A 14,141-nucleotide genomic window follows, 5' to 3' on the forward strand; every position below is an offset into this window, starting at 1 on the left:
AAAAAAACCAAAAAAAAAACCCCCTGTGGTAGAGCTTAATTATTCACATAGAGATGTGCTGATATTATTGCTAAAACAGAGGTATTATTTTTTATTATTTTAGGATTGGATTTTCAAATCACTGAGACCTAACACTGCTTCAGTTGAAGTCAGTGATAAACCTTACTGACTGCAATGGGACCAGAGTTAAATGGACATTAAGTGTTTGTTTTTAAAAATTCCATTCTAAAAAAAATATATAGATAGATATATGTACTGCAACACTAGTGGAAAATATATTCAAATCTTAACTTTATACATAAATGATTAATATAAACCTATGCATACATCATTTAAATGAACTGTCCTCTCATCTTAATAAGAATCTAGCATGATATAGGTGGCTTATTTTAATCTATCATCTTTACCATACACCATTAATATATACAGGCCTATTCATGGGAAAAAAATGAAAGAAGAAAGGGGACTATGACTATGGATTCAGAATTTAGGTATAACCTTTTTGCAAAAGATCTTCTGAATTCATCATATTCTCGTCCATCTCTCCATTCCCAGACTCTTGTTTTGAAAAAGCATCTGTAGATGAGTAATTCTGCATATAAGTTATCCCATTTTTTGTGCATAAATATTTGTAGCTTTGGGGGCTTAGTATTTAGTATGTAATTTTGCACAGGTAAAGTTATGCATCATCAAACTCAAATAATGCTTTTCAAAAAAAAAGTGTGGGGGGGGGGAGGGGGTGGGGAAGAGAAGGAATACAGTGATACTTATCCTTAAAGTAGAATAATTAGATTTTTAAATAAATTGCCTTGAGCCTCAGTTCTTTCAGACAAGTCAAGAAAGAACAATACATCACTTCATGATTATTTTTTTTCAAACTACCCTTTAATTCAGGGGTTCAGATAAATGGCTATTGTTGAGGAGAACACAGCACAAGGTGGGTGAGGTTGCAAAGGTGGTCTGAAGCTCCCTTGTGCATTCCTGTGATTCTGGGGCTGCTGGGTGCAGGGCTGCTTCCCAGGCATAAATTAGAACAGTTTCAGGGCTACTCTAGCTTACAGGAGCAGTTACTGGCCTCAACTGGCCAAATGGCAATCACAAATCAGTGCTTTTATAGGGGCATCTTGGCTAGTCCCATTGTGCTACCAGCAGCAGAGATCATAGAATCATAGAATCTCAGGGTTGGAAGGGACCTCAGGAGGTCATCTAGTCCAACCCCCTGCTCAAAGCAGGACCAAACCCAGCTAAATCATCCCAGCCAGGGCTTTGTCAAGCCTGACCTTAAAAACCTCTAAGGAAGGAGATTCCACCACCTCCCTAGGTAACCCATTCCAGTTCTTCACCACCCTACTAGTGAAAAAGATTTTCCTAATATCCAACCTAAACCTCCCCCTCTGCAACTTGAGACCATTACTCCTTGTTCTGTCATCTTCTACCACTGAAAACAGTCTAGATCCATCCTCTTTGGAACCCCCTTTCAGGTAGTTGAAAGCAGCTATCAAATCCCCCCCTCATTCGTCTCTTCTGCAGGCTAAACAATCCCAGTTCCCTCAGCCTCTCCTCATAAGTCATGTGTTCCAGCCCCCTAATCATTTTTGTTGCCCTCCGCAGGACTCTCTCCAATTTATCCACATCCTTCTTGTAGTGTGGGGCCCAAAACTGGACACAGTACTCCAGATGAGGCCTCACCAGTGCTGAATAGAGGGGAATGATCACATCCCTCGATCTGCTGGAAATGCCCCTACTTATACAACCCAAAATGCCATTAGCCTTCTTGGCAACAAGGGCACACTGTTGACTCATATTCAGCTTTTTGTCCACCGTAACCCCTAGGTCCTTTTCTGCAGAACTGCTGCCCAGCCATTTAGTCCCTAGTCTGTAGCAGTGCACTGGATTCTTCTGTCCTAAGTGCAGAACTCTGCACTTGTCCTTGTTGAACCTCATCATATTTCTTTTGGCCCAATCCTCTAATTTGTCTAGGTCCCTCTGTATCCTATCCCTACCCTCCAGCGTATCAACCACTCCTCCCAGTTTAGTGTCATCTGCAAACTTGCTAAGGGTGCAGTCCACACCATCCTCCAGATCGTTAATGAAGATATTGAATAAAACCGGCCCCAGCACCGACCCTTGGGGCACCCCACTTGATACCGGCTGCCAACTAGACATGGAACCATTGATCACTACCCATTGAGCCCGACCATCTAGCCAGTTTTCTATCCACCTTACCGTCCATTCATCCAGCCCATACTTCTTTAACTTGCTGGCAAGAATACTGTGGGAAACTGTATCAAAAGCTTTGCTAAAGTCCAGAAATAGCACATCCACTGCTTTCCCCTCATCCACAGAGCCGGTTATCTCATCATAGAAGGCAATTAGGTTAGTCAGGCATGACTTGCCCTTGGTGAATCCATGCTGACTGTTCCTGATCACTTTCCCCTCCTTTAAGTGGTTCAGAATTGATTCCTTGAGGACCTGTTCCATGATTTTTCCAGGGACTGAGGTGAGACTGACTGGCCTGTAGTTCCCTGGATCTTCCTTCTTCCCTTTTTTAAAGATGGGCACTACATTAGCCTTTTTCCAGTCATCCGGGACCTTCCCCGATCGCCATGATTTTTCAAAGGTAATGGCCAATGGCTCTGCAATCTCATCGGCCAACTCCTTTAGCACCCTCGGATGCAGCGCATCCGGCCCCATGGACTTGTGCTCGTCCAGCTTTTCTAAATAGTCCCGAACTACTACTTTCCCCACAGAGAGCTGGTCACCTCCTCCCCATACCGTGCTGCAGAGTGCAGCTGTCTGGGACCTGACCTTGTCTGTGAAGACAGAGGCAAAAAAAGCATTGAGTACACTAGCTTTCTCCACATCCTCTGTCACTAGGTTCCCTCCCTCATTCAGCAAGGGGCCCACACTTTCCTTGACTTTCTTCTTGTTGCTAACATATCTGAAGAAACCCTTCTCGTTACTCCTAACATCTCTTGCTAGCTGCAACTCCAAGCGTGATTTGGCCTTCCTAATTTCACTCCTGCATGCCTGAGCAATACTTTTATACTCCCTGGTTATTTGTCCAATCTTCCACTTCTTGTAAGCTGTTTTTTTGTGTTTAAGACGAGCAAGGATTTCACTGTTAAGCGAAGCTGGTCGCCTGCCATATTTACTTTTCTTCCTACACATCGGGATGGTTTGTTCCTGCAACCTCAATAAGGTTTCTTTAAAGTACAGCCAGCTTCCCTCGACTCCTTTCCCCGTCATGTTATTCTCCCAGGGGACCTTGCCCATCAGTTCCCTGAGGGAGTCGAAGTCTGCTTTTCTGAAGTCCAGGGTCTCTGTTCTACTGCTCTCCTTTCTTCCTTGTGTCAGGATCCTGAACTCGACCATCTCATGGTCACTGCCTCCCAGGTTCCCATCCACTATTGCTTCCTCTACTATTTCTTCCCTGTTTGTGAGCAACAGGTCAAGAAGAGCTTTTCCCCTGGTTGGTTCCTCCAGCACTTGCACCAGGAAATTGTCCCCTACACTTTCCAGAAACTTCCTGGATTGCCTGTGCACTGCTGTATTGCTCTCCCAGCAGATATCGGGGTGATTAAAGTCACCCATGAGAACCAGGGCCTGTGATCTAGCAACTTCTGTTAGTTGCTGGAAGAAAGCCTCATCCCCCTGGTCCGGTGGTCTGTAGCAGACTCCCACCACGACATCACCCTTGTTGTTCATACTTCTAAATTTAATCCAGAGACTCTCAGGTTTTTCTGCAGTTTCATACTGGAGCTCTGAGCAGTCATACTGCTCTCTTACATACAACACAACTCCCTCACCTTTTCTGCCCTGCCTGTCCTTCCTGAACAGTTTATATCCATCCATGACAGTACTCCAATCGTGTGAGTTATCCCACCAAGTCTCTGTTATTCCAATTACATCATAATTCCTTGACTGTGCCAGGACTTCTAGTTCTCCCTGCTTGTTCCCCAGGCTTCTTGCATTTGTGTATAGGCACTTAAGATAACTCGCTGATTGTCCCGCTTTCTCGGTCTGAGACAGGAGTCCTCCCCTCTTGTAGTCTCCTGCTTGTGCTTCCTCCCGGAATCCCACTTCCCCACTTACCTCGGGGCTTTGGTCTCCCTCCCCCGATGAACCTAGTTTAAAGCCCTCCTCACTAGGTTTGCCAGCCTGCTTGCAAAGATGCTCTTCCCTCTCTTCGTGAGGTGGAGCCCGTCTCTGCCTAGGAATCCTTCTTGGAAGACCATCCCATGGTCAAAGAATCCAAACCCTTCTCTCCGACACCATCTGCGTAGCCATTCGTTGATTTCCACGATTCGACGGTCTCTACCCTGGCCTTTTCCTGCCACAGGGAGGATAGACGAGAACACCACTTGCGCCTCAAACTCCTTTATCCTTCTTCCCAGAGCCACGTAGTCTGCAGTGATGCGCTCAAGGTCATTCTTGGCAGTATCATTGGTGCCCACGTGGAGAAGCAGGAAGGGCTTAATGAGTCTCGGCAGTCTCTCAGTCACATCTGAGTGATATCTTCTTAGTGTATGCACAATGTGCCTCAGGTGGCATGTGGCCAGGATTGATTACTCAATTTGGTGCACTGGTTGGATCATTAGCTTCCCTGGCCTGGGCCAGGCACTGATAGGGTGTGTTATGTGAATGCTGAACATAACCTCTTTGTTGGCTCGCTGCCCTAGAGTTGATTCTCCCTCCCCACCCTCACCTCAGTGCCTTGTTATGCCTGCCTTATGGCCAGAATGTGCTAAGATTGCAGCAGAAAGTGTCCTCTAGAGGTTCTGGCCCTCTGTTTTAATTGCATTAACATTAAAAAGCTCAAGATTTCCCTACATACATGCTTTTAACACCTACTTGCAGCAGATCTTCTTGATGACTAAAATGTTACCAAATGTAGTTCCAATCTTCAAGGAAAGGTGAATGAAGGACAAATCTGACAATTAGATGTACGTGTCTCACCTAAGTATGTAAGCAATTACAGATACTTAAGGGTAGATTAATTCAATACCTGGCAAAGTATAAACTGAAGTCAAATCACCACTGCTTCTGCAGTATGTTTCAGTGGCTTTTACTTGGTCTGATTACTGAGGCTGTTGCAAGTGAACTGCCTTTCCAGAAAAAATCATTGGAGGATAACCTATATATCTGATTTGGAAATAAAATTCAGGAGTTCCTAATTCCAGAGTTGACATGAACTCCTCCTAGGGCCTTAGATAAATCTTGTAACAGCTCTGCCTACATTGTTCCTTCTGTAAAATGGAAGTAATATTTATCTTCCTCTGTAAGGTGGCTGTGAAGATTAGTTGATTTATTGTAAAGAGCTTTGAAAATGGAAAGCACTATACAAATGATTATGATTGAAAAGGGAATTAATGTCTCTCCCACTCATTAAAGAAATCTGAAAAAGTAAAAAGGAATTATGTTCACCTGTGTTGTTAGAGGTCTTAGGAAATAATATTAAAATAGGATTTTCATTCAGAAAAAAGACAATAAAATACATTTTCTTTGGAGTACATTTTTTTTTAACATTGGTCAGGACTAAAGTAAATGAAAGGAAAATAGCTTTGGGAATCATAGAATGTGTAAACCTTAACCTTACTTTCAAGAACTGTTAATATATGGTCGTCCAGTGCACGTCACTCTGATAGCCAGAAGATCAAGCAAATTTGCTGGAACACGTTTTCTAAAGAGAGGAGCAAACTCTGAGGTAAACTCAATCTCTCTCAACTTTCATTTTGTACTGCGCTACATGAAGGTCTTATCCTACTTCCTTAATAGAGAGCAGGATTGTGTCCTTAAGGTGTAGCTTATTTTTCATTTTACAGTTATCACATCCATAGTGAAAGAGTCGAGGGGGAAATGTAAATTTTACTATTTTATGATAATTAAATTAAATTAAATATAAGAAATGAAAGCCAAGATAAGAAAAGTTTCTGTTGTAACACTTTAGTGAATATAGTCAGGTATTTACCTGCAAGGTAGAAAAGAAAATTCTGATGAGTTGGAAGATATAACAGCAGCAAATGGGATTTAATTTGCTGAAGAGAATTCATGCTGTTGTTACTCATAATTTATTACTGCAAATATGTTGAAATTTTATATAGTTACTCATAGTTCTTTCATGTGTATGCTGGTGCACATTTTCTTTGCACTGTATGTAATAGCTGTTGAAATCCAGTCTGTAGAGAAATTACCTGATATACAGACCTATATTTAGGGCCCAACACTGCAGTTAGATGTAGATCTTTATGCTCCCTTGTGGTACCACTGACATCCTCAAGGCTCTGCACAGACATTTGGGTCTATGCTAGTACATAATATTGCAGGACTGGGGCCAGAGGTAGGGAGGCAACCATCAGATTCATGAAAAAGTTGATCAGTTATCCAAAGCCTGCCTGACCTCAATCCTAATTATTTATCACCTTGAGCCACTACCTAACAATATATGTTTTGCTTGCATCAAACCAAGTTACAATCAGTCAGACCCCCTCAGGACTAATGCCTCTTCATCACCATAATCAGGCAGCAAGCAGATCAAAGTTTTGGCCATGTGTGATTCTTGGACACATTTATAACAACTTTTTGCACTAACCCTAGTTTTAAGTTAAATATTTTATAACGGGATTTAAAAAGGGCTGGACAATTTTGTGACCAATAGTGATGTATATCTTTGCATGCTGATACAAAAGTAATCAAAAAGTGGGAGTTACATCAGACATGTCAAACCTGCGAAGAAAACATAGAAATTGGCTTGTTTTTTTGATTAATTGGCTTGTGAAGTTGCTTGTTGGCTAGTAGCTTGTTGCATGTTGTAGCTTGTTGCTTCTTTTTTTATTGATCGGCTCCTGGCAAGCAGGGGCAAGTGGGGGAGAGAGTCAGGGGTGCACAGCGGTCCCACCACAGTCCCAGACTGCACGCCGGGGGATCTAGTCACATAGAGTGTTGGGGTTCTTAGGGACTGACTTCTTTTGGTCTTGTTTTGAAATGGGATTAGCTTGTTTTTTGTGAAAATAGGGGTGCTTATTTACCATGTGAAAGTTGGCAACTGTGAGTTACATGACCAATTCAGTTCCCTGCTTTGGAATTCTTGTGCTCTTATGATTTGACATCCCTTACTTTTAGTTTTAATTAGTCCTGTCATTCACAGTTATTATTTCAATATCTATGTATTCAGCTCTGAAATGTAAGATGTTTACAGTATTTGCATTTTTTTTTGTTTTGTTTCAGGGGGATGTTGCTAATGAAGTAGAAACTGAACAAATACTTTGTGATGCTTCGGTGATGTCATTTTCTGCAGGGAGCTATTCTTCTTACGTTCAAGTTCGAGGCTCAGTCCCTCTATACTGGTCTCAAGATATTTCAACTATGATTCCTAAGCCACCAATTACATGTATGTTCAATATATTCTTTATGGTAGCCTATGCTAAGCAATGTGTTTTCCTAAAAGAGCATGCCAGAGAGAGACTAGGTGAAGGCTAATCTTGTAAAAACTAAAAAAATAAATAAATAAATTGTATCTTTTGTTTCTTCACTGTGAAGCTACAATTAAAGATTGACCAGCAATTTTATAAACATCCTGGTTTATGAAAGTGTTCGTTAGTTAGCCACAAAAATTAGTTCCAGATTGAAATTAGACCTGAGGAATTTGGTGACTTCTTATATTAGATATTGTGCCCACAGTGGCCCTTTATTGCCCTTATGTGGCAATGCTTGTGGTTGAAGACTGCAGCCTTCTTTGTGCTCATGATTCTGTACCCAAATATTTATCAGTTTGTCTCCCATGGGAGAACATTTTGGATGACATCCTGGCTCTGTTAACCAATTGAAAAATTCCCCTTAACTTTCATGGGGCCAGGATATATTTGCCCTTTGACTTCAGTGGGAGTACTCACATGCTCAGAGTTTAGCACATTCATATGTGCTTTACTGGATTGGGCTTGAGTTTGCTAGTCAGTAACTGTCCCCGTCCTTTATATCACTGGCTAGCTTGCACAAGTGCTGCCCCAGTGGGTATCTCTAAGTGAAAAAGATCTCTGGATCCAGTGCACTGGTCGTGTGTAGAACAGAAGTGGAATGGATGTAAAAGTGAAAGTGGTTACAGAACAGGTAACTAATGGTTTCTTTCTAGTTATCTAATTTTTGACAAACTTTAAAAAAAAAAAAAAATTAAAGGAAAACCTTTGCTTTTACCCTGTTGTTTCTTTAATGATAGAGAGGTGTGAATTGTATTGCTATTATTAAAAAATTAGTAAATCTTTTATTAAAAAAATGCATTCATAGGAAAGTAACCTTTCAGGATCTGAAAATCTTTTTTTTTTTCCTTCCTGAATATATTTATTTACTTTGTTCCAGTGGACCAAGCAGATCCATTTGCGCACATAGCTGCACTTCACTTTGATCAAATGCTTCAGAGGTTTGGCTCTCCCATTATCATTTTGAATCTTGTCAAGGTACAGTATTGTTTAGTCATAACTTGGTGTGGTATAAATAAATCAATAAACTCGTGGATTGTTAAAAATAATTTTAATTATACTAAGTTTTTACATTTAAAGCTAGATTATAGACTCATTAAAGCCAATGAGTTTTGCTGCTTAAATTTGGTTCTGAAAGCTGGCCTTGCACTAAATATAAATTTAATACTAGCTTCTAATAGAAAATGCACATTTTCAGATTAATAAATAATAAGATTTGTAGGAAAGCTTGAATGAACAAACAGATGAAATTCCTCCCTTGCTGTTTTCACTCCTATCCATCGTTAAACTGGTTTCAATGTATCAGTTGTCCTTCTAAAACAGAAGATTTGGATTTGACTCCCAGTGGAACTTTTTCCATGCAAGTTTGAAACAGGCAGAAGGATTACATTTTATACTGAAACATGAGGATCCATTTTGATTGGGTCTGAATGCTCTCACTCCATCTCACAATGAGCTAATACCAGCCCACAAATGGAGGACCTTTTTCACAAACCTGTTCCCCTACCCAGGTGTACCTTGCATTATCACTAGACTGCCAGTATAGTTCTCCAGAGATAAAATATCCTTAATGATTATACACTTCTTGCAATGCATACTTCACCTTTCCTTTCAGGCTATTGGAATCACCCCACCTTGAGCAGGAATATTTGAACCATGGGTTTAAAATATGTCCAGACAGTAATACCAGTATGAAGCCTAAGGTCAGACTGGAAATCTGTGGCAGAGCCAGGAACTGAATCTAGATATTCTGATTCCAGTCCCCAGTGCTTTAACCAAAAGGCCATCTTTCTTGTTTCTGCTTCACTCTGCTTACCACCAAAGTATGCTGCAGTATCATATGACTGCAAGAAGTCTTGGTGATAAACTTCCAAACTAAAACTACTGTACCCCATGCAAAACATCATGAAAAACAGTAAATTCTCCTTTGTCTGTCAGTGTCTAATGCATATCTTAAGCATTTGACAGGCAGTCTGGAGGATGATGGAATATTAAATATAAATATTACTTTTAGCCTTCTTATCAAAGAGTAATTTAGATATGTATTAAGTGTGGAGTATTTTCAGATGCTAATGATAAATCTTGAAAATATAGGGATCTATTTGACAGTGAGAGAGTGTATGACAGACAATATCTGTTGAACAGTATTTGAATCCAATACCTTCATAAGCCAGTCACTTTATTGAAAATGCCAAACAGATGTTGATTAGCATCCAGGGGGCCCAACTTTTTCTGAGAATGAAAAACACTGTAAATATATATATCCTACACAGGGACCAATTTGTTTCCTCCTGTTCTTGGAGGAAGAAGATAAGTGATGGCAATAAGGGTCCAATCATACTAAGAAGCTGCATGCAAAGAACATTGCTCACTTTGGTAGATTACTGAATTGTGTCTTTAAACAAATGAGCTGAACAAAATTAGGTACAGTTTTATCTCTCTCTCTAATCTTGGATTTAACTGTATAATTCATGTTTGCATTTATAAAAGGGCATTAATACTTTGAACATAAATTAAAAAGAACACTTGGAAGAGAATAAATTTTGAACTTTTGAATAATTCAATCAAACTGCAGTATATCTATGCAAATTATAATGAAAAAGTGAATGTTTAATGTATGTTTTGCCTCTTAACAAAAAGTTCAGAGCAGAAAAGGAGGAATTTCATCTTAATGTTTGTGTTACTAACTGCTTCATAACTTTTGTGACAAGCTGGGTAAAATATATACGTTTTAAAGAAAATAAATGCAATTGTAATAACAATAAAATGATTTAATAGACCTAATTAATTATACAATGCCTATGTAGAAAAGAAATAGTTGCAGAAGAGGTATATGGCTATTGCTGATGTATTTTAATTTATTTTTATTTGGATAATACATACTTGATATAAGAACCATCATATGTCATTTCAGTGTGTTCTTCATTAGATTGTAGTATAGTTACTACTGTGTCATAGGAATCTTTCGTTTAATTATATCTGATTTCATATTCTCTCTTAATCTTCCTCATTGTTGTTCCATTGTAGTATGTTGTAGAGAGATATTCAGTTTAGAAAGGACGTCTTATGTGCATGCAGTATAAGTCTCTCATTAAAAAAACTGAAAAAATACAAAAGGCTGATTTTGAGAATCTGTAAGCTGAAGTAGTTAATAGCAAAGTCCCATTATTTTCTATTTCTTAAAGCTCTTGTTTGAGTGTGCTTTTAAGAATCAGCACATGAATCTGTGGTAAACAACTTGAGAGATACTTTGTTGACAAGAAAATGATTCTCTTATTTATAGATTTTAGTGCTGGCCTTTGAAAACTAAATGTGAATCCAGATTCACATGACCCTGACATGTGAATCATTATGTGCTTTTATTCACAAGGCTTTTGTAGTGTGGCTGATAATGTCTCTCTCTGTAGGTGCTCAATACTAGCATGCTAACATTAATGCTCTTCTACTACTTATGTGCAGTGGGGAAAATTTGTATTTTCCTATGCATGTGAGTGTTGATCCAACTTCAGCACAACCACCGAGCATTTTTACCTCAGGTACTCTTACTCTTTGGAGAATTCTTAAAGGTCAGTGAGTTTATAAAGGTCTTCTGCTTTTCTGTGCAATGTGGAAAGTGGTAGTAATTAGTAACAAATTGTATGTGCTGTTGCTGGGATTTGTTTATATAATTTCACACAGAAAACTATGAGAAAAGAACATTATTAAGCTTGCAAAGCCAAGGACTCAAAGTTAAGAGATGCCAGAATTAAGGTTGCCTGTACTTGTCCATCCTGCAATGGGCAAATTCCACTAAGATAAAAGATATCTGTTCGGTTTCAGAAAGGCTCACATCCCAAGCAGGTTCTCAGTTTGCCTTTTCTTCTCTGCAAAAACCCACAAGTCAAGAAATGCAATGCTGAAGATTCATCTTCTGGAGCAATCTGAGTGGCATTGGATCCAGAAGACCCGAGCTCCAAGACCCATCTAACAGTCAAGTCTATATCTTCCAGTGAATTTGATGCTTCAGATGTAAAAGCAGGGTGTTGAATGGGGTCACCCCAAACACTGATGAAGGACTTCTGTCTTCCATAGAATACCCCCCCAAAAAAAAGAATCAGAGGCCAAACAACTCTTCTTCTTACTGCCTAATGAATTCTCCTTCTAGTCCCCAAACAAGGCAGTAGCCTCAGTACCTATACCAGCACTAGATGATTTCAAGACCTTTCAAGAACTCCTGGTGCAGATCAGAGATGCCCTGGGCATTGTGACTTTGGTCATCTCCCATAAGTCTCGTGAGCTGCTTATCATATTGTTGACCACTGGTCTCACCAGGATTGCCCTCCACATGAATGAAAGCCTCCTAGATCTGGCAAGAGCCTTGTGGCAAATACCAACAACGTATAACACCGTGAGTGAAACATGTAGAGAAATAATACAGGTATCCTCTCCACACCTTGGATTCAAGTACTTTTACACCCACCAGGACTCATCTCTAAGGGCAAGGATCCTAGATGCTTAGATATTTTTGGAGCAAGGCCAACTGCCAGGCTTTATTGACCAAATATGATTTTTTAACAATGGACAGGGTGACACCTTTCCAGGCCAGGCTGCCTCACAAAAGAGAGAGGAGCTGAAAAACACTACAAAAGAAGGCCAACTGGTGGCCAAGATAGCCCTGCAGGCAGCGATGGATACCTGTGACACGCCATCCAGGTCTATGACTACCTGCATATGACCATGCAGAGAATTGTGTAGCTCCAAGCCTCATGTATCCCTCACAAGGTACAAGCCATGAATGATGGCTTGCTCATTGAGGGCTCAGAGCTGTTCATCAAACTAACTGATAGCACCCTACATTTACTGGAAGATTCCAAAGTGACCCTGTGTTTGTTGGGGATCTACACTTCCCCATCCTCAACCACACAGCCCTCAGCCATTGCACCAGCAGAGACCATGTTCCCTATCTTACCACAGACAAACGTAGTACCCTGACAGAAACATTTGAGGTAGAGCAAGGGGAGTCAACTCTCCTCAACTTCGGCCCCACGTTCCATAATGAGAGCCTGTCAGCAAATTTGATGGGAGGTCAAGATCTGCTTAGGAACCAATTCAAAGAGCACAACCTTTAGAAGTCACCGGAACCCATTCCACTGGATATGATCTGCTGGAGATCGCAGCCTGGGGCTACCCCATCACCATCCCTCTTCAGGGATCCTGATCATGAGAGCCTATTACAAATAGAAATGGCCTCAGTCCATCACATGACATCATGTTGATACCCAAGTAGTTCATCAGCAGGGTTGAAACCGTTAGATCCACTCTTAGGTATGCCATTTTCAGCTTACAGTGTAACTGATAGCAATAGTAGGTTATTAACCTCTTTATGGACCAGCACCAGAGAGAGCTGGGACACTTTGCCAGCAGGTTTTGGAGATACTTGTAGACAGCAGAGGCTGTGAAACTCAAGAATCTGTTCTTCCATTCCAAGCCTGAGGGAAGTGTGCTCTAGGGCAGTGGTTCTCGGCCTTTTTCTTTCTGAGGCCCCCTCTAAAATGCTATAAAAACTCCAAGGCCTAGCTGTGCCACAACTGTTTTTTTTGCATATAAAAGCCAGGGCCAGCGTTAAGTGGTAGCAAGCAGGGCAATTGCCAGGGGCCCCACACCACAGGGCTTCGGCTTCAGCCCTGATGGTCAGGCTCAGGGCCCAGGGCTGCAGTCCTGCACAGTGGGACTTTTTGGCTTTCTGCCCTGGGCCCTAGGAAGTCTAATGCTGGCCATGCTTGGCAGACCCTCTGAAACCTGCTCTTGGCCCCCCAGGGGGCCCCAGACTCCTGGTTGAGAACCACTGCTCTAAGGGACATAGACTCTACTGCCCATTTCCCCCAAGCTGACCCTTTCTATGCCATCCTCTCCAACCTGTCCCAGTCTTATCAACCCCAGCTCTGACTCCTTGTCCCAGTTCCATAGTCCCATTCTCCTCACATACTCAATCCCATTCCTCAGGCCTTACCCCTTCAGATTCCAGAACCAGTGTCCCACTGCTGCTACTCAGTTTCCTTGCCCAGGCAGTCTCAGTTCTCTCCCCCAAATCCCTGATTTGTTGGTCTCTCTCCTCCCTGGCTATGTCACCCCCACTGACTCCCAGTCCCATCCAATCTGTGTGTCCTCACCTCACTTGACTTCTTGTCACAGTCTCTGTGCAAAGCTAGTCCCAGTTCTCCCCCGCCCCAGCTCTTTATCAGATGTCTCCATTTCCACTCCAGCCCTCTAGTTCCTAAACTTAGTCTTCTTGCCCAGCCAATCTCAGTTTACACCCTAGCCCCAGTCTCCATCCCTCAGGTTCCTTGTCCCAAACTACTCACCAAGTCCTCCCTCCACCCTGGCTCTTGTCTCGTCTGTATTTGAATCAGATGACTTCCTCCTTCATACTGTCTTGGTGCCAGCAGGTGGTGCGAGGGGAGGTTTGCTTATAGAGACCACAGGAGAGACACGCTTCCTTACTCAGTTCTGGTACCTGGCCCCATCCCAGCCTGCAGCAGCCATTATAGCAAAAATCTTCTTTAGCTCTGGGATGGAGCATGCTCACTGCTCTGTGGAACAAGTGTATGTAAAGTCTGGTCAGCACTAGGAACTGGGAGAAGATGGAGCATGGTCAGTGAGGATGGATTCTTTAGAGATTGAAGCTATTAA

The 14,141-nt window shown here is 41.6% G+C and overlaps 1 protein-coding gene across 2 annotated transcripts in view; it reads left to right on the forward strand.

Annotated features, from left to right (window-relative positions):
- Positions 1–14,141, forward strand: part of FIG4 (FIG4 phosphoinositide 5-phosphatase) — a 161,612-nt gene that overhangs the window by 44,452 nt on the left and 103,019 nt on the right. For both annotated transcript variants that reach the window (XM_045009546.1, XM_045009547.1), the window contains exons 8-10: positions 5,607–5,707; positions 7,228–7,390; positions 8,353–8,450. In XM_045009546.1, the coding sequence (XP_044865481.1) occupies positions 5,607–5,707; positions 7,228–7,390; positions 8,353–8,450 (362 nt within the window). The remainder of the gene's footprint in view (positions 1–5,606; positions 5,708–7,227; positions 7,391–8,352; positions 8,451–14,141) is intronic.

This window comes from Mauremys mutica, chromosome 3, assembly GCF_020497125.1.
Source record: "Mauremys mutica isolate MM-2020 ecotype Southern chromosome 3, ASM2049712v1, whole genome shotgun sequence".
NCBI classification, from domain to species: Eukaryota; Metazoa; Chordata; order Testudines; family Geoemydidae; genus Mauremys; species Mauremys mutica.